This window comes from Tamandua tetradactyla, chromosome 2 (genome assembly GCF_023851605.1).
Source record: "Tamandua tetradactyla isolate mTamTet1 chromosome 2, mTamTet1.pri, whole genome shotgun sequence".
Taxonomy (NCBI): domain Eukaryota; kingdom Metazoa; phylum Chordata; class Mammalia; order Pilosa; family Myrmecophagidae; genus Tamandua; species Tamandua tetradactyla.
In genome coordinates, this window is record NC_135328.1 from 196,814,090 (window position 1) to 196,841,957 (window position 27,868).

Sequence of the window (27,868 nt, forward strand, 5' to 3'; positions counted from 1 at the left end):
GCAATCCATCACATACAAGAGAAACCCAATAAGACTCTGCGTAGATTTCTCAGCAGAAACCATGGAGGCGAGAACAGTGGTATGATATATTTAAGATTCTAAAAGAGAAAAACTTTCAACCAAGAATTCTATATCCAGCAAAATTGCCCTTCAAAAATGAGGGAGAAACTAAAACACTTTCAGACCAAAAAATCATTTAGAGAATTTGTGACGAAGAGACCGGCTCTGCAACAAATACTAAAAGGAGCAATAGAGACAGATAGGAAAAGACAGCAGAGAGGTGTGGAGAAGAGTGTAGAAAAGAAGACTATTAGTAAAGGTAAAAAGACGAAAAATTAGATTTGACATATAAAATCCAAAAGGCAAAATGATAGAAGACAGTACTGCCCTTACAATAATAACACTAAATATTAATGAATTAAGCTCCCCAATCAAAAGACATAGACTGGAAGATGGATTAAAAAACAGGATCCATCTATATGCTGTCTACAGGGGATGCATTTTAGACCCTAGGACAAACATAGGTTGAAAGTGAAAGATTGGGAAAAGATATTTCTTGCAAAAAACAATCAGAAAAGAGCAGGAGTAGCTATACTAATTGCCAACAAATCAGACGTCAAATGTAAAACAATTAAAAGAGACAGAAGGATATTATGTATTAATAAAAGGAACAATTCAACAAGAACACATAACAATCATAAATATTTATGCATCAAGCCAGAGTGCTTCAGAATACATGAGGCAAACACTGAAAACAGAAATAGACACATCTACCATAACAGTTGGAGACTTCAATTCCCCGCTCTCATCAATGGACAGATCATCTAGACAGAGGATCAATAAAGAATCAGAGAATTTGAATAATACAATAAAAAAACTAGACTTAACAGACACTTATAGAACATTATATGCCACATCAGCAGGATATACTTTTTTCTCAAGTGCTCAAGGATCATTCTCAAGGACAGACTTGCTTTGCTGGGTCACAAAGCAAGTCTCAATAAATTTAAAAAGACTGAAATCATACAAAACACTTCCTCAGATCATAAAGAAATGAAGTTAGAAATCAATAACAGGCAGAGGGCCAGAAAATTCACAAATATATGGAGGCTCAAAAGCATACTCTAAAACAACCAGTGCATCAAAGAAGAAATTACAAGAGAAATCAGTAAATATCTCAAGGCAAATGAAAATGAAAATACAACATATCAAAATTCATGGGATGCAGCAAAGGCAGTGCTAAGAGGGAAATTTATTACCCTAAATGTTGATATCAAAAAAGAAGAAAGAGCAAAAATCACTTGGAAGAAGTAGAGAAAGAACAGCAAACTAATCCCAAAGCAAGAAAAAGGAAAGAAATAATGAAGATTAGAGTAGAAATAAATGAAATTGAGAGTATGAAAACAATTGAGAAAATCAACAAAACCAGAGATTGGTTCTATGAGAAAACCAATGAGACTGATGCACCCTTAGCAAGGCTAACAAAAAGAAGAGAGAGGATGCAAATAAATAAAATAAAAAATAGAAGAGGACATATAACCACTGACCCTACAGAAATAAAGGAGGTAATGAGAAGATACTATGAACACCTTTATGCTAATAAACAAGACAATGTAGATGAAATGGAAAACTTCCTAGAAAGGCATGAACAACCAACACTGACTCAAGAAGAAATTGATGATCTCAACAAACCAATCACAACTAAAAAAACTGAATCAGTCATTAAGAAGCTACCAAAAAAGAAAAGTCCAGGATCAGATGGCTTCATATGTGAATTCTACCAAACATTCAAGAAACAATTAGTATCAATCCTGCTCAAACTCTTCAAAAAAGTTGAAGAGGAGAAAGGCTACCTAACTCATTCTATGAAGTCAACATCACCCTCATACCACAGCCAAACAAAGATACTACAAGAAAAGAAAATTACAGACCAGTGTCTGTAAAGAATATAGATGCAAAAATCCTCAACAAAATTCTTGCAAATAGAATCCAGCATCACATTAAAAGAATTATACTCCATGACCAAGTAGGATTCATTCCAGGTATGCAAGGATGGTTCAACATAAGAAAATCAATTAATGTAATACACCATGTCAACAAATCAAGGCAGAAAAACCAAATGACCATCTTGATTGATGCAAAAAAAGGCATTTGACAAAATTCAACATTCTTTCTTGTTGAAAATACTTCAAAGGATAGGAAAAGAAGGAAATTTCTTCAACATGATAAAGGGAATATATGAAAAACCCAGAGCTATCCTCCTCAATGGGGAAAAACTGAAAGATTTCCCCCTAAGATCAGGAACAAGACAAAGATGTCCACTATCACCATTGTTATTCAACACTGTGTTGGAAGTTCTAGCCAGAGCAATTAGACAAGAAAAAGAAATACAACGCCTCAAAATTGGAAAGGAAGAAGTAAAATCCTCACTGTTTACAGATGATATGATACTATATGTTGAAACCCAGAAAAATCCACAGGAAAACTACTAGAGCTAGTAAATGAGTACAACAAAGTGGCAGGTTACAAGATCAACACTCAAAAATCTGTAGTGTTTCTATACACTAGTAATGAGAAAATCTGAGGGGGAAATCAAGAAAAAAATCCCATTTACAATTACAACCAAAAGAATAAAATGCTTCGGAATAAATTTAACTAAGGATACAAAAGACCTATACAAAGAAAACTAAAAGAAATTGCTAAAAAAAAAATCACAGAAGACCTAAACAAATGGAAGGGCATACTTTGTTCACTGACTGGAAGACTAGATATAATTAAGATGTCAATTCTACCTAAACTGATTTATAGATTCAATGCAATATCAATTAAAATCCCAAAAACTTACTTTGCAGAAACAGAAAAAACAATAACCAAATTTATCTAGAAGGGCAGGTTGCCCCGAATAGCTAAAAATATCCTGAGAAAGAAAAATGAAGTTGGAGGTCTCACACTACCTGACTTTAAGGCATATTACGAAGCTACAGCAATCAAACAGCATGGTCCAGGCATCAAGATATATATACTGACCAATGGAATCAATAGAGTGTTCAGATATAGAGTTTCTCATCTATAGACAATTGATCTTTGATAAGGCAGTCAAGCCAACTCACCTGGGACACAACAGTCTCTTCAACAAATGGTCCCTGGAGAACTGGATAGCCACATGCAAAAGAATGAAAGAGGATCCATATCTCATACCTTACATAAAAATTAACTCAAAACGGATCAGACCTAAACATTAGATCTAAGACCATAAAACTTTTAGAAGAAAATGTAGGGAAATATCTTATAAATCTTATAATAGGAGGCAGTTCCTAGATCTTACACCCAAAGCACAAGCATTGAAGAAAGAAATAGATAAATGGGAACACCTCAAAATTAAACACTTTTGTGCATCAAAGAACTTCGTAAAGAAAGTAAAAAGACAGCCTATACAATGGGAGACAATATTTGGAAATAACATGTCAGATAAGGGTCTAGTATCCAGAATATATAAAGAGATTGTTCAACTCAACAGCAAAAAGACAAGCAACTCAATTACAAAATGGGCAAAAGACATGAACAGACACTTCTCAGAAGAGGAAATACAAATGGCTAAAAGGTACATGAAAAGATGCTCAGCTTCCCTGGCTATTAGGGAAATGAAAAGCAAAACCACAATGAGATATCATCTCACACCCACCAGAATGGCCATTATCAATAAATCAGAAAATGACAAGTACTGGAGAGGATGTGGAGAAAGAGACACACTTATCTACTGTGGTGGGAATGTAAAATGGTACAACTGCTGTGGAAGGCAGTTTGGTGGTTTATAAGGAAGCTAAGTATAGAACTGCCATATGATCTGGCAATATCATTGCTAAGTATCTCTACTCAGAGGATATGAGGGCAAGAACACAAATGGACATTTGCACACCAATGTTTACAGCAGCATTATTTACAAGTGTCAAGAGATATAAACAGCCCAAATATCCATCAACAGAGGAGTGGCTAACCAAGCTGTGGTATTACATATGATGGAATATTATGCAGCTATAAGACAGAATAAAGTCATGAAGCATGTAACAACACGGATGGACCTTGAGGACATTATGCTGAGTGAGATTAGCTAGAAACACAAGGACAAATACTGTATGGTATCACTGATACGAACTAACATTAGTGAGTGAACTTGGAGAATATCAGCTAAGAACAGAGGTCATCAGGAGATAGAAATAAGGTGAAAATTGGGTAATTGGAGCTGAAGGGATACAGGTTGTACAACAGGACTAATTGTAAAAATTCAGAAATCGATAGCACAATACTACTTGATTACAGCACAATAATGTAAGTACACTGAATGAAACTGAATGTGAGCATGATAAGGGAGGGGGGCTGGGGGCACAAATGAAACCAGAAGGAAAGATAGATGATAAAGACTGAGATGATATAATCTAGGAATGCCTAGAGTATACAATGATAGTGACTAAATGTACAAATTAAAAAGTGTTTTTGCATGAGAAAGAACAAAGGAATGCCAATATGTCAAGATGCTGAAAATAGATGGTCATTCACATTTTTAAATTTCCACTTCTGTGTGAGACTAAAACAAAAAATGTTTATTTGGTATAAAATTTACATTTTGACTAGTGCACTTCCTAATTTAACTTATATGGACAGTTTAATTGAACACCATAAGTACGTGGAACTTTGAATAGGGCATGAAATTTTGTAGGTTTGTCCAGTGTGATGTCCTGCTCAATCCCAGAGTGATTTGAACAGTGAATAAAGAAGCATTTGCAAAGTTCCCTTGGGGGAACAGCAAGAAAGGGGGAAAATTCAACTTCCCCATTTGAAGAATTCCTGATATCCTTAATCAGTGGGGACAACCAAATCAATAGGCTGAGCTCTCAATCTTGGGGTTTGTTCATATGAAACTTATCCCGCAAAGGATAGGCTAAGTCTACTCAAAATTAGGCCTAAGAGTCACACCTAGAGAACCTCTTTGTTGCTCAGATGTGGCCTCTCTCTCTCAGCCAACACAACAAGCAAACTCACTACCCTCCCCCTCTCTACATGAGACATGACTCCCAGGGGTGTAAGCCTCCCTAGCAACATGGGACAGAAATCGTAGAATGAGCTGGGACTCAGCATCAAGAGACTGAGAAAACCTTCTCGACTGAAAGGTAAAGAGAGAAATGAGACAAAATAAAGTGTCAGTGGCTGAGAGATTTCAAACAGAGTCGAGAGGTTATCCTGGAGGTTATTCTTAAGCATTATGTAGATATCCCCTTTTTAGCTTAAGGTGTATTAGAGAGGCTAGAAGGAAGCCCTGAAACTGTAGAGCTGTTTCCAGTAGCCATGTCTCTTGAAGATGACTGTATAATGATAAAGATTTTGCAATGTGACTGTGTGATTATGAAAACCTTGTGTCTGATGCTCCTTTTATCTATGGTATGGACAGATGAGTAAAAAATACAGATAAAAAATAAATAAATAATAGAGGGAACAAATGTTAAAATAAGTTGGGTAGATGCAAATACTAGTGGTCAATGAGAGGGAGGGGTAAGGGGTATGGTATTTATGAGTTTTTTCTTTGTTCTTTTTATTTTTTTTTTCTGGAGTGATGCAAATGTTCTAAGAAATGATCATGGTAATGAATATACAACTATGTAATGATACTGTGAGCCACTGATCATACACTAAGTATGGAATGTTCATATATTAAGAATGTTCATGTTTGTATATTTTTTGTTTTGTCAATAAAAATAAAAACACAGAAATAGAAAGGCTGAATGGTCCTTCCTGCCTTTAAATAAATTCAAAACTTTTAATTCAAAAGTTTAAAATCTTCCCTTAAAGAAAACAACAAAATGAGAATTGTTTTACAGGTAAATTCTATGACACTTTCAAGGAGTAGCTCATTCCAATCTTCTAGAATATGGAAAAGAGAGAACAGTCTATGACACATTTTTAAGACTGAAATAATCTTGATTCCAAAAATCTGATAAGACAGTAAAAGAAAGAAAAATTACAGGGCAACCACACAAGAGCATGGCTTTAAAATCTTGAAAAATATTATAAGTGTACTGAATCCAATAATACATAAAATATATAATGCATCATGACCAAGTTGGATTTTATCTAAAAATGTCACTCACCTCATTAACACATTAAAGATAAAAAATATGATCATCACAACCGGTGCAGAAAAAGCATGTGGTAACTTTAATGACCATTTAAAATAAAATTTCTCAGCAAACTAAACATAGAAGAGAACTTTAACTTGATAAAATATTTCTACCAAAAACCTATAGCAAACTTCATTATCAGTGTCTAAATGTTAGAAACATTCCCTTTAAAATCAGAAAACAAGATAAGGATTCCTACTATAACCACTTCTTTAATGTCATATAAAAGGTAAGGAAAAAAAGGACAAGAAATGGGAAAGACTACACAGACTAAAAGTATTCACAGATCCTTAGTACTCAGAAAAACTAAGATTCTATAGATGAATTAGGATTAATTAGAAAGTTTATCAAGGAATATGGATATAAGATCAATACATGTACAAAAATCAACTGCATTTCTAAATAACAGCAACAGTTAGAAAATTTTAATATTTTAAGTGTACCACTTATAAATGCAATGAACAGTAAAGGGACCTGGGAATATATCTAACAAAAAATGAACCAGATTTTATGGAGAAAAGTATTAAAAAAACATTAAAGACCTAAATATATGGGATGATACATCATATTCTTGAATGGAAAGACAATTTCATAAGACGTCAGCTCTCTCCAAATTGATCTATAGGTTCAATACAAGCACAGTCGAAATTCCCAACACAGTTTTTCAAGGAACTTGACAAGTTGATTCTACAATTTATAAGAAAAAGAACGAGTACAAAAATTACCAAGGCATCCTTGATGAAGAGGGCTTGGGGGTTCAGATGGCAAGATTTAGATAGCTACAATAATTGAGTAGTGTGTTATTGGCACAAAGGTCACTGAACTGACTGATGAAAAACAGAGAGCTCAGAAACAACTAAGTATACAGGAAATGTGAAATATGATAAAGGTGGCACTGTAAATTAGTAGTCAAAGTATGGCCTATAATAAATGATGCTGGGATAGTTGGTTATCCCAGTGTAAAATAAATAAAATCCTTAACTCACACCATCCACAAAAATCAATTCCAGATGGATAAAGATACAAATGTAAAATGGAAATCATCAAAAGTTCTAGAAAAAGTGAAAAGTATTTTATGACCTTGGATAAGGAAGAAATTCTTTAAGAAAACACAAAAACACATAAAGGAGGGTGCATGGGTGGTTCAGTGTTAGAATGCTCACCTTCCATGCAGGAGACCTGGGTTCGATTCCCAGCCCATGCACTTGACAACAAAAAAAAACCATAAAGGGAAAGATTGTTGAACTTGACCAAATTAAGATAAAAACCTCCTGTTCATCCAAAGACACTATAAATAACCTGGAAAGATAAGCCACAAATTGGAAGAAAATATTTGCAATTCATAAGTGACAAATGATTATTATCCTAAATATATAAAGAACTCCTAAAAACCACACAGAATGCAGAAGAAAACCCTATAGAAAATTAGGCAAAAGACATGAGCAGCCATTTCACGAAAAAGCATTTCAAGGAAAAAGAAACCCAAATGGTCGATAATGATTTGAAAATATGTTCAACCTCATTAGTAATCAGAGAAATGCAAATTAAGACTATAGAGAATCACCATTTTATACCAACTAGTTCAGCAAAAATTAAAAAGCCTGGCACATTTTAATTTTGTCGGAGAATAATGAAATTCTTACATACTATTGCTGAGAATGGAAAGAGGCATGGCCACCTTGGAAAACTATTTGGCCCTATGTTGAAAAGTTGCACATGCACACACTCCACAATCCAGCAATTCTATTTCTAGAATCTGTGCACGTACATCTGGGGACTCATGCAAGAATGTTCACAGTTTTATTCATTTGTAATAAAAAAAAAGGTGAAACAAATTAAATATCCATGCATGGCAGAATGGATAAATAAATGGTGATATAGTCATACAATGGAAAACTATACATTAGAAAAAACAAACCTCAGCAAAATATCCACATGAAAAACATGATGCTGAGTTGAAAAACAGTGTGATATCATTTTTATAAAGCTCAAAAATGAGTAAAGCTATATAATGCATTATTTGGGGATGCATGCATATATGGTGAAATTATCCCCCAAAAGGCAAGAAAATTATAAGCACAAATTTCAGTAGAATATTTACATCTAAGAGGGAGGTAGGAGACATATCAGGGAAGAGCAACCAGATGTTTTTTGTTTTTGTTTTTTTCAGATAATGTTTTAATTCACCAGCGTCATTCACAACCATTTGGATTTTTGTGCTTTCAAATTTTTATAAGCATTTTATATTATGCTTTGTACAAATCAATACTAAATAGAACAAAAAGATATGTGATGAAGAAATTTAGAACAGCTCCTGACATATAACCGCTGAGATTCACCACACTCTTCTTATATATGGCAAATACAGCACTAAATGACTTGCACACACAATCCCACTTTGTCTTCCCAGCAGCCCCACGATGCTGACCCATTTTATAGAGGAGGAAACAGACACCCAGAGAGGTTAAGTGACATGCCCAAGGTCATACATCTCCAAAGGATCTGAGATGCAAGCCCAGGTCTATGTGACTCCAGAGCCTTCCCTATAAATCACTGGATCTCCAATATCACAGAGCAGGCACTCAATCAGTGGGAAGGCTGTGCTCTGATCCCCTCTTATCACATAGCATTACTCTCCACGGAGCTCCACTCCTACCCCCAACTGCCAAACACTTTGTGCAATCACGTTCAACATCACATTCCTATTATTTTTGTGGCTGAATCCTCAATTACCCTAAAACTCCTCCAATACAAGGATAATTAATAGCTGTGCTTCTTTGTATTTCCAGTGCCAGTGCTGGTACACAGCAGGAGCACAATAAATGCATAAGTTTTGCTTAGGGGTTTTCCAGCTCCCATCTGGTGTGGGAGGGCCCTGGGGGGCTCAGTCCTGTTGGCCCAGGAGTCCGGGGAGGGGAGGCCCAGGCCACGAGGAAGGGGCAGGAGGAGCAGGCACTCACCCCGGGGGCTGTAGCCATGGGTGTCCATGAAGGAGAGGCCCAGCCGCTCATCCTCCTGCAGGGTGCTCTGGTCCGTGAAGCTCCGGTCCACGGCGCTCATCATGTGGGTCTTCTCCTGGCGATAGTTCACGGCGGCCTTGGTCATGTTCACCGGCTTCCTGCAGAGGGGGATTGCCAGGAGAGGTGGGCACTGAGCTGCTGGACAGCGCCCAGAAGAGGCTGGGGAGGCCCAGCAGTCGGGAGGCCTCGAGGCCAGGAGCAGGTATCATCCTAGAAGCATCTCTGGATGCTGCGGAGGCTCTGCCTCCATCCTTCATCCACAGACCCAGAGAGCTGCTGCCTCTCCCGAAAGGGACTGGACAGGGTGCCGGCTCTGGGGACCTGTGCAAGGGATGGGGCAGCAGTGGCCTCAGGCTGAGACCCAGGTCCTAAGTCCCACTGGCCCAAAGCTCAGGAGATGGGAAGGAAGGCCTTCTACACTCTTTCCTTCTTGACAAAGTTAGGGTAGAGCCCAGCTAGCGCTCAGGCATTTACCCCAGGGCACAGAATGAACTCCAACTTTGGCTTCTCCTTACTACCCTTACCCCAGAAGCCCCCAGGACAGCCCCCACCACCACAGGAGACTTGTAAAGAGAAATCCACACAGGGGCTGTCTTCCCACAAATGCCCATCTGCCCAGCTCCTTCCTCCAGGCCAGCCTGAGAGAGGAAGATGGCAGTTTGTGACTCCTGCCTCCTGAGGGACTAGAAAGAAAGTGGAAGAAATGGGTGGGGATGCAGGGGTTGCAGCTCCCTTTCCCATGGGAAAGGACTTGGGACCTGCACTGAGGATGGAGAAAAGTCTGAGAGGCCCAGTCACAGGGAAGGCTCCAGACAAGAGGACCATTCCCCAGCTCGGCCCTACAGCCTGCAGGATGTGGGGTAGACCTGAGGAAGAACTTCCAGGTAACGTGGGCTCAGGGACACTGATCATCAGTGAGGACAAGGAGGCCAGTGAAGGCGTCTTCCCAGGTAGGCAAATCCAGTCCTGGACTCAAGAGCTCCCTGGGGCTGGAGAGGACATGAAGACCTCTGGATGTCTCTCCTGCCAGAGTCTTGATGTCCTTCTTGTGCTAAGGAGAAGGCTGTCTGCTCAGCCTGAGGACCACTGCTGCAGGGCGTGGAGGTCAGCACACCCTTTCCAGCCTGGACCACAGATGGCTGAGGGCCCGGCCTCCCACCCCAGGCCCACCTGCCAGGATCTTGGCATCTCCTCACTGAAGCCAGGGCCTTTGGGGGCTGGTGAGGAGAAGGCTCTGTTGGCCCTGACTTTGATGACCAGTATGAGAGAAGGTGGAGGAGGAGGGAAGAAAGGAAAGGGGAGGAGTGGGGTGAGGGAGAAAGAATTAGGATTCAGAAAAGGAAGGGGGAGAAGAGAGACTAAAGGGACAATGACAAGGAGAGAAAGAAGTTGGGAAAGTGGACAGGAAGAGGGAGGGACAGGCCAAGGACCAGCAAAGCCACAGGGAAGACAGACAGAGGATAATGGACAGATGACAACCAATAAAGCTGGCTGAACAATGGTGCCAAAAAAGGCCTGTCAACGACCAGAAGACAGTCTCCAGTGGAGTGCCACCAGGCTCTGCTCCCAGTCCAGAACTCTTTGCCTCCCTGGAAGAAGATCTACAAATCCAAACCCATCAGGTGCACAGAGGACAGAGGCCAGGAGGGGCCCTAACACTGTGGGCCTCCACTGGTCTCAATGTGAGATGAAGCAGATGGAATGTTCCCCATTTAGGTTCACAAGTGAAATGCACAAATAGAGAGGGAGGGAGAACTGCCTTGTCAGCCATTCCTGTAGACGCCGAGCTGGAGGCTCAGTGTGAGTAGACAGGGGTTTGGTTACTGGAAAAGCTGATGTGGCTTTGGGAGACATTGATGCAAGTAGTGGGTCCAGGGGAGGAGATGAGAGACCAACTGCCCTCTGAGCTGGCCTGGGGCCATCTGGGCCTGCTGTGCAAGAGGAAGAAACACAGGTGGGAGAATGTTCTGGAAGGTTTGCAGAGAAAGAGGGGACAGAGAAAGGCAGTTGCATCAGCAGGCTGTGGAGTGGGCAGGAGGCCTGGGCTGCAACCCCAGCTCTGGCACTTTCTGGGACCTCTGACAAGGCCCTGGACCTCTGTAGGCCTCAGTTGCCTCGTAGTAAAACGGGAGTGATAATAGCTCCTGCGCCACGGCTTGTTGGGAGGGGTCTGTGTAGGACTGAGGCCGGGGCTTGGCCCCGAGGACGGCCCGGGCAGTGGTGGGTCTGCAGCGCCGAGGGCTGGCCCGGCTGGAGAAGCGGCTGGTTGGGACCTGGGGGTTGTCTGCCCTGTTGGAAGAGCTGCCGGCAGGGAGGAGGTCTGGATCCCCCTTCCCCCACACACACGCAAGCACAAGTGCTGGGGACGCCAGAGCAGGACCTAAGTGAGGACACTCCCAGACACAGACTTTGGGGTTGGGAGGTCCTTGCAACCAGCAAGAATGGACAGTTCAAACCATGGGTTGCCTCCAGGGGTGGAGAGCAAACTGAGGCTCAGGGCAGTTAAGTGACTTGCCCGGGGACTCAGCAGAGCCTGGTCTGGAACCCGGGAACCTGGCCACAAGACCAGCTTTCATAGGGGCCACACCAGGAGGAAGACGCAGAGAGGTCAGAGCAGGTGGGACACCAGAGACAGCAGTGGCCGTGGAGCACCTGGGGACACAGGCCTGGTGGAGGGGGGTCTCACCCTAGGAGGGGCCGGGACTCCAAAGGCCCAGGCGGGGCTACTTACGGGTAGTAGGAGTAGGCATAGTGGTCTCTCCTGGCAGCGTGCAAAGAGAGAACAGCACAGTTGTGTCCATTTTCCTTCCAGCAAGGCCGGGCTGAGGGCAGCGCCCAGCCAGTAGGGAGGGGCCTGGGTGCTTCTGTGCTGTGGAGGGGACTGTCCAGGGCTGGGGGGTGGGAGATGAGCCAGAGGAGCCTTCCTTGTCCCGTAGGCAGGCCGGGCTCAGCAGCTGAGGGCCAGGACCCAAAGGCCCTTCCAGAACCTCCTTTGGGTGCTGGGTACTGCTGCTGGAGTGAGGGAGGGGGCAGAAGGGAAAGGGCCTGGGGGGAGCAGAGCTTTCTAAAACATTCAGACACACACTCACATACACAGAGAAATAAGCACAAAGACACAGACACACAAATGTGCACTCACACACAGACATTCACATAGACACACATTAACACATACACTCATACAAACAGAAACACACACTAATATACATACACACACACGCATGGTTGCACACAGTCACATGCACTCACAAACATATATTCATGCATGCACACATTCACACACATGCATTTGAACATATACACTGAAAGACACAAAGACATATACTCGCACACAAACATACTCATACACTCACACATAGGCATGGACACTCCCACACATACACTCACACATAGACAACGCAGCACTCAAGGGTAACCACTGCTCACCCAGTGCTGTTTCCACCCGCTGTAGACAGCCCCCCACCCTCAGTGTGAAGCTGCTCGCACCTGCAGGCCCCTTTGTCCCAGGTCAGCTTTCTGCATATACCTCGGCCGGGGAGGGGAAGAATGGCCAGGGGCAGGGAGGGGACAGAGAGGATTCCAGCAGGACTCCCAGGGCAAACCTAGGGGTACCCCCTCACCTACCCAGATGCTCCTGTTAAAGGAGCCAAGTTGCCCCCTCATGGGGGCACCCAAAGCACAGCTTGGGCCAAGAGGCCCAACATGACAGCAAAGTCCCCACAGTGGTAAGCAGAGTAGGGCTGATTCCCATTCCCCAGAGGGGAAATCGGAGTCCCAGAGACAAGTGTGTCTGCCCTGGACACTCTGTGGGTCAGCAGCCAAGTCCAGACCAGGGCTGAGGCTTCCAGATGCCTGTCTCAGGACCCTGACCCCAGAACCACCTCTGCACTCCCCATCCAGGCACCTCTAGGGATCCTCCCTTCACCCACCACATCACCCCATCAGCAGGGACCCCAAGGAATAGTTTTCACAAGGAAATCTTGCAGACTGTGGGAAGGCAAGAAGAGAGAAGCATAGAAGACTGAGGCCCAGCGAGGTCAGAAGATTGGCTCGAGGTCACACAGCATGGCTTATTGACCCTGGGGGCGGGGATCCAGGTCCCCATAGCCCCGGTGGCTGGAGGAGTGGCATTCTTCTGGTCTCCCGTGAAATGTCATTTCTTCAAAAGGGTCTTCCCTAACCACTCCCCTACAATTGCCAACGAAATTGTGTTCCCTACCCTATCTCTAAACCCCAACCTTAGGCACCCTATTCTTTCTTTAATCATACTTACCACAATTTGTAATCCCTCTACCCATTTGTGCTTTTGCTAGTTGAATGTCAGTCTTCCCACTGACTCAAAGAGGGCAGCACCCTGGTCTGTTTTACCCACCAAGCGATCCCCAGGGCCCAGCACAGTGCCTGGCACATTACAATCCCTCAATAAATGTTTTATTGAATTGAATGATCAGTAAAGAAGTGAAAATAAATTAACGATCTCCACCGATGTGAGCTTCAATTTCCTCTCTAAAAAAAGTGAGGTCATGAATAATTCCCCCCTCCCTCCACAGGTGCTGTGAGGTTAAAGCCATGGGAAGCACATGCTCAGCAGGGGTCAGTGAGCAGCACCTCCCTGCCTCCCTCCCCAAAAGGTTTTCCCCACCAGCGAGGCTGGGGGTGGGTGGTGGGTGGAGAGACCAGGAGGATCAGACCCCACGGGCCAGACTATGGGGACACAGTAGCCAACAGGACAAAACTTTCTCTGCCTTCATTGAGCTCTCAATCAAGGAGGGAAGATAAACACTGAGCAAAGCACAAATAAATAACTGAAAAAGTGCAGGCTGAAGAAAGTGCAAAGAAGAGTGGGAAATCTGGGAGCAGAACAAGGGGACCTGACTCACAGGGTTGGCCAGGCCTCCCCTTCCACGCCCTAGAACTCTCCTGACCAGGCGTAAGGTCAGCTCCATCAAATCTGATTGTCCAAACAGCCAGAGCAGGATGGAGAAGCTGAGAATTCCTCCCAGCTGACCCCAGATTGCTTCCCATACCCCTTGAGCCCCCTATTTCCTCCAACAAGGATTTGCCACAGCCCTCCCTCAGCAACCTCCTCAACTGTCAGTTAAGTTCACATGCCAGGTTGTTCTGTGCCAGAACTGCTTTCTCCCAGGGGCACCCCACAATTCAGACTGGGGAGCCCTGATGAGAACAGTGGACTCTGAAAGAGCCTGGATAGGATCCAGGAGGATGCAGAGAGGAAATGAATGGCTTTCAGAGGAAGAAAGAAGGTGCCGGGGCAGGGGGGAAGCCTGGTAGCTGCTTCACAGGCTTCAGGGGTAGCCTGGAAGGGTTTATGGGGGTAGCAGCTGCATAAGACAGAGGGTTTCCTAAAGGGGCCCTGGCTGTGTCTCTAACCCATCCCCTCCTGGGCCCAACACTCTCTTTGGAGGGGTGGATGGCATGCTGTCAATATTCTCTACTTGAGGGTTAGATTTCTAGGACCTCAAACACCACCTGCAACCTTGCCCAATCTGATACCTTTCTTACAGTCTTCTCTGCAGTAACTCCCCACCCCAAACCTTCATTCACCTCTCAGGACCCTAATAAGGCAAAACCTTGCTAGAAGTATAGGGAACTGTCACTTACGGAGCACCCACTGTGTGGCAGAGGTGAGGAGGCCCTTCCTACCTGAGGACATGAGAGCCTGGGTTCACAGCAGGCCCCGTGTGGGTGACACGGGCAAGTCACTTAATTACAGTTTCTTTGTTGGCAAAGAGGGAGCAAAAGCTGCCTCACGGGTCAAGGTCCAATAAGGAATGTCCTGCCCTATCTGCTCCACTTCCTGATTACTTCAGGAAAGCGCCTGGCACACAGTAGGCACTCAATAACTGAGGTCTTTGTGGACCAAGCATATATAGCTCTTGGCATATAGTAATTATTCACTAAATGATACTTAACATTTTTTTGTCTCATGAAGCTGTGCAGGGATTAAGAAAGGGTAAAGCGAGAGCCCCTCTTCTGGGATAGGCCATCTGCTCATGCCCACTCCATTGGCATGTCCCATCTCCAGACTCTCTTCCCCTGCTGGTACCTGGCTTCAGGCAAGGCGCTCCTGGCCAGTTTTCTCTCAGCTCCCTGGAATCTACTTATCTGCACCCAGCAGCCCTGATATCCAGCGCCAACTCACCCATGTGTTCCCAGCCTGGCAGCAGCAGGAGCTACAAAAGCCAGCACTCAGGTGGGGAGAGAGGTGCCTGCCTCTGCCTCCCTGGGTGGCCTCGGACAGGTCTCTGCCCTCTCTGGCCTTGGCATCTCCATTGCTCAATTTAGGCACTTGGACCACAGTATCCTGGGGGGCTGCCTGATGGGGAATGGGGGGGGGGTGGCAAGCAGAGGGGTCCCAGAAGCCCTCACCCCAGCTCTAACCAGGGCTGCTCTGCCCTCATCTACAACCTGTACTAGACTCCCAGGAGAGATTTTTGTGGTGTTTCAAAGATAGCTTCTGTGCTCTCAGAAGATTTGAAAACCACTAAACTTGATGCCCTGAATTCCATGGCAACTTGCATTTTCTGGGGTTTTAAGCCTCTACAATTCTGAAATTCTGAGACTCACAGAATTTTTTTCCTAGATTTCTGAAATACCAGGATTCTAAGTTTTAGATTCTAAGATGTGCTGGAATTCATGCTACCCATGGAAAAAATGCACCAGGAGATGCGCCACACACAAACACAGCCCGGACCTTTCAAGCTTGGGAGACGAAGGGGCAGGAGAGGGGTTTTCTCTCAGTATTGGGCCCAGGAGGACTCCTCAGGGATCAACAGGAAGCATTCAGGGCAAGCTGAGCCTACAAGGAAGGGTAAGGGTAGGGGGCCTGCAACTGCCATGGCTGGGGGCCCAGGATCTAAAGGGGACTGAGTACCATCCCCACTATTCAGGGTCAACTGCACATGCCCGTGGTCAGGGCAGATAAGAGGACAGAAAGTCTGCAGAGGGCCGGGAAGTCAGAGTCAAGCCACCCCCACAGCCTCCCTTTTGGAGCAGCCCCAGCAGCCACAGGAGGGTAGTGCCAGCTTCCAGCACCTCTCAGTAGCAGGCACTGAGCACCCTTCCCTGGAGAATGGCACCTGGTACCAGCCACACTGGGGCTCCAGCCAAGCCACCCCAGGGCAGCTCCATGTGCCAAGTCTCTGGCTTCCCACTGCCCAGCTCAGCTCCATCCACAGGCCTGACATCCAGGCTGGCAGCTCTCAACACACCCTCCAGGCGACTGTCCCAGCTGTCCCCAGCCACTGTTTCTCGATGCCCGCCAGGCGTCGGAGGCACAGGTGCAGTGGGTGAGCCAGGGTACCGGCTCCACTCACCCCTTGCGGATGACGACAATGATGGCTCCCAGGAGGAGGATGAGGACAGCCAGCCCCCCCGCACAGATGCCCAGGATGAGCCCCATCTCCTCCGAGTGCTGGGACACCTCCAGGGCTCGCTTGCTTTCCTTGCAGGCAGCTGGGAAGAACGAAGCAGGACAAAGGGTCAGAGGGGAGATAGGGATCAACTACCTCCTGCCTGCAGGGGTCCCAGCCCCAAGGGACAAGCTGGGCTACACAGAGACAGTTGTTCCTCATCCCCAACATGTACCCTGCCTTTTAATCAGACTTATCTCCTGGCCATCCCGTAAAACCTGCGCTCCTGTGCCAGAAGTCTTTGCTTACACTTTCCCCTATCAAGAATAGCCTCCCTCGCTCTGCCTTCTCAATTCCTCCCCATCTTTCAGTGCATGGGGGGGTGGAGGATACCTGGGGCCTTCAAACTCACCCTTCTGCTCTCCTGGCAAGGGATGGGAGGAGAGAATTATGTGTCTGGCATGGCTGGGACACCTCAGGAGGGGGAACCAACCACACCCTCTGGGTGGAAGCAGGGACGAGGCCCACACGTGGGTCACACCACCTGCACTTCTCTCTCTCGCCACGGAAAACCATCACCCTGGACCCAACCCTAATGGTGCCCAGCCACGGGCCACATCCCCGCCAAGACCCCTGCTATGACCACCGTGGGGGCTTGGAATGGGGCTCGGATGAGCCCTGCTGTCCAGCCCTGCAGAAGCAGCCCTTGAGGTGGGCCACATGAGGGCCCAGAAAGGACACCCCTCCTGTTCTCAGGCCTGCTGCCACCCACCTCTGCTCCCACAGCCCTGGGTCCTCAGGGCCACCTCCCCAGAGCCAGGCAGGCGCGGAGCCCACCAGTGAAGGGCTGAAGAAGCCCAGGGGGGCTTACCTTTCCTGGCGATGCGGATGCAGTTCAGCCGGGTCTCCTGGAGGCACAGATGGGGGTCTCAGCTCCACTGATGCCCCGACCTGACCCTCCCCACAGCTCGGGCAGCGTTTCTTGGGCCTGGTCAAGGTTTTGCTGTATGTGGACTGTAACTAAGGACACCCCACCTGGCAGGAAGCCCTGGGAGGGGCACCAGGGAGGAAGGGCACTGCAAATAGGGCCTCAGGAGAGGCACAGGAGATCAGAGGGAAGAGAGAAAGGAACAGTCAGGGTGGGGCCTCAGAAATGAGGGTGGAGCCTAAGTCCAGAGATCTGTTTAGGTAAAGAGAAGGCTGGGAGAGAGCATCCCAAGGGGGCTCTCTCTTCCACCTGAGAAAGAGGGCAGAGCTTCAATGAGGAGGATGGGGCCTAAGCCTCAAGATCTGGTCAAGAAAGGAAGAACCGGAGGCAGACTCCTCCCGGGAAACAGAAGCCTGAGATAGAAGATTTGGTCCTTAGAGAGGGGGCAGGACTCTGTGATAAGATGCCAGACACCAGGAGGACCGGACTCAGGGGTCGGGTGGGACTCAGGAGAGGGGTGGGACTCAGGAGAGGGGCGGGACTCAGGGGTGGGGCGGGACTCAGGAGAGGGGCGGGACTCAAGGGTGGGGTGGGACTCAGGAGAGGGATGGGACTCAGGAGAGGGGGCAGGACTCAGGGGTGGGGTGGGACTCAGGCGAGGGGCGGGACTCAGGCGAGGGGCGGGACTCAGGGGTGGGGCGGGACTCAGGAGAGGGGCGGGACTCAGGCGAGGGGTGGGACTCAGGGGTGGGGCGGGACTCAGGAGAGGGGCGGGACTAAGGGGTGGGGCGGGACTCAGGAGAGGGGCGGGACTCAGGAGAGGGGCGGGACTCAGGGGTGGGGCGGGACTCAGGAGAGGGGGCAGGACTCAGGGGTGGGGTGGGACTCAGGAGAGGGGCGGGACTCAGGGGTGGGGTGGGACTCAGGAGAGGGGCGGGACTCAGGAGAGGGGCGGGACCCAGGGGTGGGATGGGACTCAGGAGAGGGGCTGGACTCAGGAGAGGGGCGGGACACAGGGGTGGGGCGGGACTCAGGGGAGGGGGTGGGACTCAGGAAAGGGGCGTGGCTCAGGAGAGGGGCGGGGCTCGTGGAGGAGCAGGAGGCTGCAAGTGAGGAGAGTCGTCTGGGTCTCCAGCTGTAGCTCTGGCCTCTGTGGTGGGCCAGCTCCGAGAAGTCCCCAACCTGGCTCCCACCCCACCCCACCCGCCCCCACCACGACCCTGAAGGGGCCCTTACCCCCTTCAGGTGGCTTGCTGCCTGGAAGTAGATAAGGTAGGCCTTCCGGGGCTCAAGCGGTGGGTTCCAGAAACCGCGATAGGTTTGGTTGTCGCCCACGGTGAAGGGCATGGCCTCGGGCAGGCTGCTGGCTGTGAGCTCCGCCCCGAAGTAGTGCACCAGGCCACGGGCCAGCGCCGCATCGAAGGTCAATGGCACCGGGAAGCAGTCCTGGCCCCCTGGCTCTCTCCGCAGCCGCCGCGGCCGCTCCTCCTCCACAATCACCTGGTACACGCTGGACAGGGAGGGGGGGCTGTGAGCGATCAGGAAGGCCGAGGACGAAGGGAGCCACCCGATGGCTAAGAGCATGGGATCTGAGGGCGGGCAGACCAGGGTACTAATTGGGCTCTGCATCTTCCTAGCTGAGAAAGTCACTTAACCTCCCTGGGCCTCCATTTCCTCTTCTGTAGAATGGAATGATCACAGGACTGTCCCACGAGCAAGATGTAAGGACAAAATGAGGCACAGCACTTAGAAACCTTGCAGGTTTAGCAAGCAGCGGCTGCGTGTCAGCTCTTTTTATTGTAAAGCCTCCATGATGGGCCCTGCTCACCCAAACCAAGCCCTGAGGCCCCATCCTGCCTGCCCAATGAGACGTTCGATGCCTTGTCCAGGACCCTGCAAACCAGCTCCTCAGGCTGCACCCAGCAGTTACCAACGGTTCCCTTCTGTAAATGGGCCTCTGTAAATGCGAGGGTTAGAGGAGATTCATTCATTCATCAAGTACTTACTGAGTTCAGACAATGGGCCAGGCCCTGTGCTACGGAGGCTCCCTGGAACTGACACTCGAGTGGAGGGGAGTGTCACTAAGCAAGCAAACAAGGACACACCTAAACCTAGGTCTCTTCTGTCCTTCCAGCCCTGAGGCAGCCTCTGGTCTGCAAATCCGAGTTCCATTGTCTCCTGGGTCCTGACTGCCCACTCTCTGTGTGTTCCCTGGTCGCAGATTTTATGCTTCTGTTTATTTTATTGCTTTGCTGAATGGGCTTTTGCTGTGAACTCCTCCAAATCCTCTGTGGACCAAAGCCCAGAGTAAATCAACAAAAGCTGATAAATTTAAATATTTCCAGTCACAGCCTGGGTCACGTCTTGCCATGTGACCTCCCAGTACTGACAGCCTCTGCTCTGGGGAGTGGAACTGCCTTTTCCTTGCTCTCCAGCTGTTTCTTTTGAGCTTTGAAGTTGCAGGGGGATCACCCCAAGTTCCTGGGATTTGGGCCACACAGCCTGTTCCCTGTCTCTAGGCGGTTATCAACACCAGCCCAGGCTCCTCTCAGCCTCCATTTTCCAGGCTGACGTCAGGCTTCCCCCAGCCCCGAGTCCCACCAGGAGATGATGAGAATCAACATCAGCCATGAACAAAGTGCACCTTAACCTGGGTAACCACACTGACCTCTCCCAGCCACCCCGCAAGGTGGGCAGGATGATTCCCGTGGTGCAGATAAGAGGCCCAGAGAGGGTAAGAGACACCCCCAAGGTCACACAGCCATCATGCCTGCCCCCAGTCCTATCATCATCCCTGAGGGAAGCTGACCAATCACAGGATCCCTTGAGAGGCCAAGGAAAGGAAAAGGTGCCATTGGGTTCCCAACTCCTCCCACATGCAGTTGCACAAAGTCCTAAGCCTCCTGCAAAGTGTCCACAGGTGGCCTGATTTTTTTCTAGGTCTGCATTGAGATTCTGAGTATGGGCCCTGGACAGGATCATTTCCTGTAAGGAGAGTGAGGGGAGACAAAGCAGGAGAGGGGAATGGAAGGGGAAGGGGGGTGAGGAAATGAGGGGCTGTCAAGGGCACCTGGGCAACCCACTACCTACTTGGGCTTTCTCCCCACGCCTGCCACACAAAGGCTGTCACTCTCTCCCAGTGTACTGCACCTTTGAGGAAGAAGGGGGTGGACCAGATGAGCTAGGAGGCTCTGTGACTTCAAGAAAAGATGCAGGTTTTGCAGACAGACCTGGGTTCCAAATCCTAGTTCTATTGTTTACTTGCCTTAGGCAAGTTAATTAGGCTCTTGGAGCCTGTTTCCTGATATGAAAAATAAGATAACAATACCCATTCGGCAGGCCTGCCAGGAGGATAAAATAACCTCATGCATATAAGTCCCTAGCACAGTGCCTGGCTAACAATAAGCATGTACTCACACATACCCCTTACACAACTTTATGCTCTCATATTCCCACACACACTCACCTCTCAAGTACCCTCATACACACATACCACAACCCTTATACACACACTCACACCCCCACACTACACATCAATACCATCTTAGCTCCAAGCACCTTCTCTGCAGTAGAAGTAGCCACCGTGGCATCAGAAGACCAGCTTCCTCCAGGGAGAAGCAAGTAGAGAAACCAAGCTCTTAACCACTCCAGCGAGACAGCCCAATCTGGCCAGCTGACCTAGCTAGCCTTCTAGAAAACCCATCCCTGTGTCCCCCTAGATAGCACCTTCCAGGGAAAAAAAAATTGAGAATAAGACCCCCCCAGAGCTTCACTTCTACAAGGTTTCTGATAGACTGGCCTGAATGGTCACCTTTCCAGGTGGGTATTGTCCAGATACCTTATGATAGTCACCACAGCCACCCATGGTTTTGACGGGGGAAGGGGGACCACCGGCTTCTGCCTGACCAGGATCCCAGAACATCCTCCTTCAGACACTAAGCCCTGAGTGGGAGGACTGAAGGAGGAAAAGGGTGAGCTGGCCTGAGTGGGGGGGCTTGGGGTCAGAGGAGGGCCTCTTCCCTACGGCCCTGGCCTCCCACCCCTCCATCCAGGCTTTCCCACCTGATGGGGGCACCACGGCCCTGTGCTGGCCTCAGCAGAACAGTGATGGTGTTCTCAGACTCGCCCAGGGGTGACGGCATGTCAGCATAATCGAAGCTGGGAGCTGGGGAAGGGCACAGGGACATAAGCACAGAGCCTGTCACCTGGACCAGGAAGGCCAGATCTCCACCTCCCTGACCCTTGTCCCCGGATCCCTTCCCCTTTAGCCTTAGGCTATCTGATCCTCTAAGCCGAGCTTCCCTGACCTCTGACCTCAGCCCTCTAATTCAACTGACCAGTCTCCTGCCTCCTCTGACTTAATCCTTCCTGATCTCCCTAAATGCCACATTTTTCTCAGCAGGGACCTTCTATACCCAGCCCTAGGATTCCCCCACCTCCCTCTCTGCCCATGGAACCCTGAGATCCTGGGCCACCACCAAAGGGCCCAAGCAGAGGCCAGGCAGGGCTCACCTGAGATATTGGTGGTGATCTCGGTGAGTGCCGCCTGGCCGAAGCCTTTGCCAGTGCGGGCACGCACAGAGAACAGGTAGGTGGTGCCTGGGTGCAGGTTGGAGAAGACATGGTAGGTCTCGTTGCGGAGCTTGGAGATGGTGCGTCGTGGGCCCGGCACGTTCACCGCCGGGTCTGACGACTCGATGCTCTGGTAGCTGATCTGGGGGCAGGATGGGCGGGTGGGCAGGCACGGGGCTGTGACCCAGAAGCTTCCCACCCACCATCTTTCAGATGAGCTAGGGATGAGACTTGGCAAAGGGGAAAGGCTCAGTGGGACTGTGGGTTCCCCTTAGCCCAGGACCCTGGGCACCTTCACTTCTCCCTCTTCCCTTCAGTGCCCTCTTCCCCACAACCCACAGGGCCAGAGACCCAGGTCATAGCCAAAAAAACTTTCACAATCACTTCTGTTCACCCCCCCACACGTCTCTCTCCAAGCTGTGTGCAGCAGAGGGAAGGGGAGTCTTCCTCCCATCTTCCACTAGGGGATCCCCATTGGAATAGGGGCCCAAACCCACCTCATACTGAGTGATGAGGCCATTGGGTTCCTGAGGCTCCTCCCACTTGAGGAAAATCATGTCTTCGAGTGGAGTGAAGGTCAGAGACTCAGCTGCAATCCCGCCAGGCACTGCAAGGGAATAGGGCAGAAGAAAGCAGACTTTGGAGCCAAATGCCTCAGTTCAAATTCCAGCCTTGCCATTTCTTAGATATTATGCTTGAACTACTCAGTCAACCTCTCTGAGTCTCGGTCTCCTCATCTGTGAAATGGGGATGATAATAAGCCCTCCCCAACCAGGAGTAAATGAGGGCAAACAGCCATTTCACATGGTTCAATCTATTACTGACTACTCAAAAAAAGGTTGATGACATTTTCATTACTGGGCAAGTTGCCTTCAGCAGAGAAGACTGTTGGAATGTTCTTATTTTACTCTACTTGGGTGGTTTTTCAGAAAATACAGACAATTGTTAGAGAAATGAAAATAACAATTGCATTAGGGTGATAGGCTTATGAGTAGAGATGTTTCCTTGTTCAAAAAATTTTCATTGCATAAACAATATATTCAATGTGGAAAATCTCAATGAGCATAAAGAAAGTAAATGTCATCTATAATTCTTCCACCCAGAAATAAATACTGTTAACAGCTCTGGCACAAACCCTTTCAGGTGTGGGTTTTAATGTCGTTGCTGTTTTTGTTCTGATGTTTCATCTTAACAGAGGGCACGGGAATTTCTTCTAGGAAGATGAGCGTCTTTGGGAAGACACCTTTATAAACCATTGTAGGGAGTCTGAAATCCTAGGGTGGGGGAAAGCTGAAACCAAGACAATAATCAATGAAAACGAAGCTGCTCTGTGTTAAAATGAACAGTTAAGGCAGCACCACTATTCACCCACCAAAATGGTAAAATGAAAAAGAGTCTACTCCAAGTACTAATGAAGATGCTCAGCAACTGGAATTTTCACACACTCCTAGTGGGGGTGTAAACTGATTCAACCACTTTGGAAAACTGTTTGGCTGTATCTACTAAAGATGACACCGACCCTATAGCCCAGCAGTACTACTCCTAGGCCCAGACTCATCAGTAGTGAGGATATCTACACCAAGAAAATCTGCAAGGATTTTTATTGCAGCATCTTTCAAAATAGCTAATAACTGGAAACAACCCAAATGCTCAACACAAGTCAAAAGGATAAATAAATAGCGGTATATTCACATAACAGAACACTACACAGCACTGAGGATAACTGCCCTAGAACTGTACACAAGGCTGAATCTCTCAAACATAAAGTTGAGAGAAAGACGCCAAACCCAACAGAATACATACTGTATGGTTCCATTTATATAAAGTTCAAAAGCAAGCAAAAGTTAATCTATAGTGTTTTAAGTCAGGATAATGGTTACCCCCTTGGGAGGGAGTGGTTGAGATAGGGTGCAAAGGGGAGCTTTTAGGGTACTGGTGACCTTATTTCTTGATTTGGGTGGATTATCATTTTGTAAGAATTTATTGAGCTGTCCACTTAAAATAAGTGCACTTTCCATACGTACTAAACCAGTACTTCAATTTGAATATAAAATATTAAATAACAAGTAGTCATAGCAGGGGGTGGGACATGGAAAGGGAAAGAAAAAGCTCACGCAGCCCAAGTAAAGCCTGACAAAGAGTGGGATGAGGCCACCACAACAACGTACAAGGCCAGGAAGTGGAGGGGGGCCTGGCATGAGGAGGGGTAGAGAGATGCAGAGGTCCACAGACTTTAAAAATGGTGTGGTCTCATATTCACCTTGAGGTTGTTTTCAATGCTTCAGGATAAACCCCTCCACAGTCCTCACTCCCACCCCCAGCAAGCTCAGCACACTGCCTTGGGTGAGTGGGATTTTGTGGAAATCAAAGAAGGCCAGTGCCTGGACTGGTGCTGCGCAAACAGAAAACTACACATGTGGGTCAGCAAAAAAAAAAAGCTATAGACCAAGGAGCTCACGGGTACCCAGGAATTTGGGGAAATCTGGCAGAAGGCTTTGAACTTCCACAAAGTGGAGAATCAGAAATCTGCCTCAAATAAGCAAAGACCCTGCCCAACATGAACCTGTGCTGGCTTTGAGTACAACTGTTTAGAATGATAACTCTGAAGTCAGGTGGCCACACTGCAATCACAGCTCAGCTGCCTATTTACTAGCTATGTAATCTTGGGCAAGTTACTCTTTTTCTCCATTATCTCATCTTGATAGAGCAACAATAGTAAACCTATTGTCATGATGACTACATGCATTCACACCTGAAAAGCACTCAGAATAGTGCCTGCCACATAGTAAGTGCTTAATGAGTATTAGCTTGACATATGTAGAACATTACACTCAAGAATGACAGAATGCACATTTGCTGCAAGTGCACACAGAGCATTTACTAAGTTAACCATATGCCGGGCCATAAAGAAAGATTAAATACCACAACAGTGGAACGAAGCTAGAGATCAAAGCAAAAAGATAATCAGAAAAGTCCCAATTGCTTAGAAATTAAGCAACATAATTTTCCATAACTCTTGGGTCAAAGAAGAAATCATAATAGAAACTATAAAATATTTTGAACTGAATGATAATGAAGATAGGATATACCAAAACTTATGAGATGCAGCTAAAGCAAGGCTTAGAGGGAAATTTATACCCTTAAATGTATATATTAGAAGTGAATCAAGGATCTAGCTTCCAATTCAAAAAGCTGGAAGAACAGCAAATAAAACCCAAAGAATGCAAACGACTAAAAAGAATAAAGAACAGAAAAGAAACATGCAATAAATAAAATAAACAAAGCCCCAGGAAACGGTTCTTTGGAAAGATTAATAACATTCACAAACCCACAGCAAGAGTGATTAAGAAAAAAGAAAGAAAACACAAATTACCAATATCAAGAATAAAAAAGGGGGTATCACTATGGAGCCTCCAAACATTAAAGAAATATAATAGGATAATATTATAAACAACTTTATGCCAAGAAATCTGACCATTTTGATGAAATAACAAATTCCTTGGAAAACACAAAATGGACACAAATTGAAAATCTAAATATTCCTCTTTCTCTTTTAAAAATTGAGACTGTTCTCTAAAAACCTTGTCAAAACAAAAAGTCCAGGCCAAAATGACTTCAGTGCCGAATTCTTCCAAACATTTGAACAAGAAATACACCAATCTTACCCAAAGTCTTCCAAAGAATAAATACCAGTTATCATTACTATGTTGTTATACAGTTGGTTTACTCCGAAGCAAAAAAAATCCTATATAAATTTCAGTCCCAGGTGGGCGGTGTCAGCGGGAGGGCCCTGGGCAGCAGGCCAGGGCTCTTACCGTCTTGGTCGGTCTGGAAGGTGACCTCCCTGCCCTCCTTGCACCCCTCGGGGTTGGTGAGAACCAGCCGCACGTGGACGTTCCGGTAGGGCAGCAGGTTCTTGATGGTGTAGCGGCTGACGCCCCGCTCCATCTTCACGCACTCCCGGAAGGTGTGGTTGTGGCTGCTGCCCAGGGTGTAGTGGTAGCACAAGGTCACGCTGTAGGTGTGGCAGCGCGTCACGTTGTAGCCCAGCGGTTCCCACTGCAAGGTCAGCTGGCGGGCCTGGATCTCAGCAAAGGCCAGGCCCTTGGGGGCCCTCATGGGCTCTGAGAAAGGGAGGAAAGAGACAAAAAGGGAGGAGAAGGAGAAACAGGAGAGAAGACACCAGTCAGCTGACAGACGTCCTTCCTTTGTCCCCAAGAGCACAAGTGACCCCTAGTACACTGAGCAGGCTGTCAGGCAAGACCATGTTTGAATCCAGGCTCTGCCACTGGCTGGCTGGCCACCAGTGGCCGAGTTGCTTCACCTCTCTGAGCCTTGCTGTGCTCAACTGCAAAATGGGATAATAATAGGCTCTACCACATAGAATGGTTGTGAGGATAAAAGCAATGTGCAGAAAGCATGTCCAGCAATGGCTAATACATGATGAGCCCCCCAAAGTGGTAGCTACAATTTTTATTTAATAACACAGTTGGCCTCCTAATGCAAGGTCATCTTGACCTTCATCGGGCCAGTCTGAATCCAACTGTTGCTGAACTTTTCTTAATTTATTAACTCCAAAATCGGTCTGAAACAGCTTACAGTAAAATACGATATAATAATAAATACAAAGCAGATTGATGGTGGAAATGAAAGCCAAACAGTTAAATAAACCCAGAGAATGTTAGGGAAACAGAAACGCATGCCATTAGATTCTTTGTAGCTTCTAAAGGTAAGGTTCAAATTAAGTGGTGAGACCCCTGGTCACCAAAGCAAAAAAAGGAAACACAATCTGTTTTGTAATGATAATAATAATGGCAGCTAACATTTACTGAAAGCTTCCTATGTGTCAGGCATTGTCCTAAAGCTTTAAATACTTTATCTAATTTAATCCTCTTGAAATCCAATAAGGCAGCTGTTATTATTAGTCCTGTCTTACAGATATGGAAATGGAGACAGAGAGGTTAAATAACTTGCCCACAGTCCCAAAGACAGTAAACGTTGAGGCTGGATCAAGCCTGAATAGGCCAGCTCCAGAACTGTGCTCCTAATTGCCACTACCTTGCCTCTCTATGAGGAATTCAACTGCCTAAAGAGAGCACACAAAGGAGGGTTGTGGGAAGATGGCACAGAAGGAAGCTCCAAGAATCAGTTCCTCCACCAAACCAAATATTGAACTGGCAGGAACTGTGTGACTCATCTATTTCAAAACTCTGAAGTCTAATGGAACTCTGTGTGGCATCAAGGAAAGAGCTGGAGAAAGAGGTTGGTAAATGTCTCTAAATACCACCCTCTGTGCAGCCCTACCATCCCCCATTCCCCAGCTGTATGGTAGGCAGCAGTGGGAACTGCAGCCCAGGCTCCACATGCAACTTGCTGGGGCCAGGGTGGGATATAAGGACCTGGCCCACCAAAATCCACAGGCATGTGGTCTTATCACTGATCACTGCTTTTGATCAACTTCAGCTCTCTGGGGGCCTGGCTCTAAGGACAGTCACTGTTCCATCCCCTTCAGGCAAAAGCAGCAGAGGGATCTTTAAAAAGCAGTACCTTCTCTCCACCAACCCCCACCTCTCTCTCTCTTTTTCTCTCTCTCTCTCTCTCTCCTCTTCCCATTTTCCTCTTTCATCTTTCCATTCCCTATTTTAGCTAAAGTAAAAATGGTTTGGAATTTGACAGCTCCAGCTCTCAACAAGATCAATGTTTAAAACCTAGCCATCCCAGAGGAGTAGGAGAGTTAAATTTCCAGAGTTATAGCAACATAATACTCAGAATTTTTTTAATTGATTTTCATTTTATTGTGTTTCC

The 27,868-nt window shown here is 47.0% G+C and overlaps 1 protein-coding gene across 2 annotated transcripts in view; it reads right to left on the reverse strand.

Moving 5' to 3' along the window:
- The window catches only part of PTPRU (protein tyrosine phosphatase receptor type U), a 103,542-nt gene that overhangs the window by 40,013 nt on the left and 35,661 nt on the right, over window positions 1-27,868 (reverse strand). The window contains exons 8-16 of one of the 2 annotated variants that reach the window (XM_077150542.1): window positions 25,879-26,187; window positions 22,561-22,670; window positions 22,004-22,205; window positions 21,554-21,656; window positions 18,728-19,001; window positions 17,435-17,471; window positions 16,528-16,666; window positions 11,922-11,951; window positions 9,131-9,288 (exon numbers count right to left, since the gene is read on the reverse strand). In XM_077150542.1, coding sequence (XP_077006657.1) covers window positions 9,131-9,288; window positions 11,922-11,951; window positions 16,528-16,666; window positions 17,435-17,471; window positions 18,728-19,001; window positions 21,554-21,656; window positions 22,004-22,205; window positions 22,561-22,670; window positions 25,879-26,187 — 1,362 coding nt within the window. The remainder of the gene's footprint in view (window positions 1-9,130; window positions 9,289-11,921; window positions 11,952-16,527; window positions 16,667-17,434; window positions 17,472-18,727; window positions 19,002-21,553; window positions 21,657-22,003; window positions 22,206-22,560; window positions 22,671-25,878; window positions 26,188-27,868) is intronic. The other variant, XM_077150541.1, reaches the window with a different exon arrangement.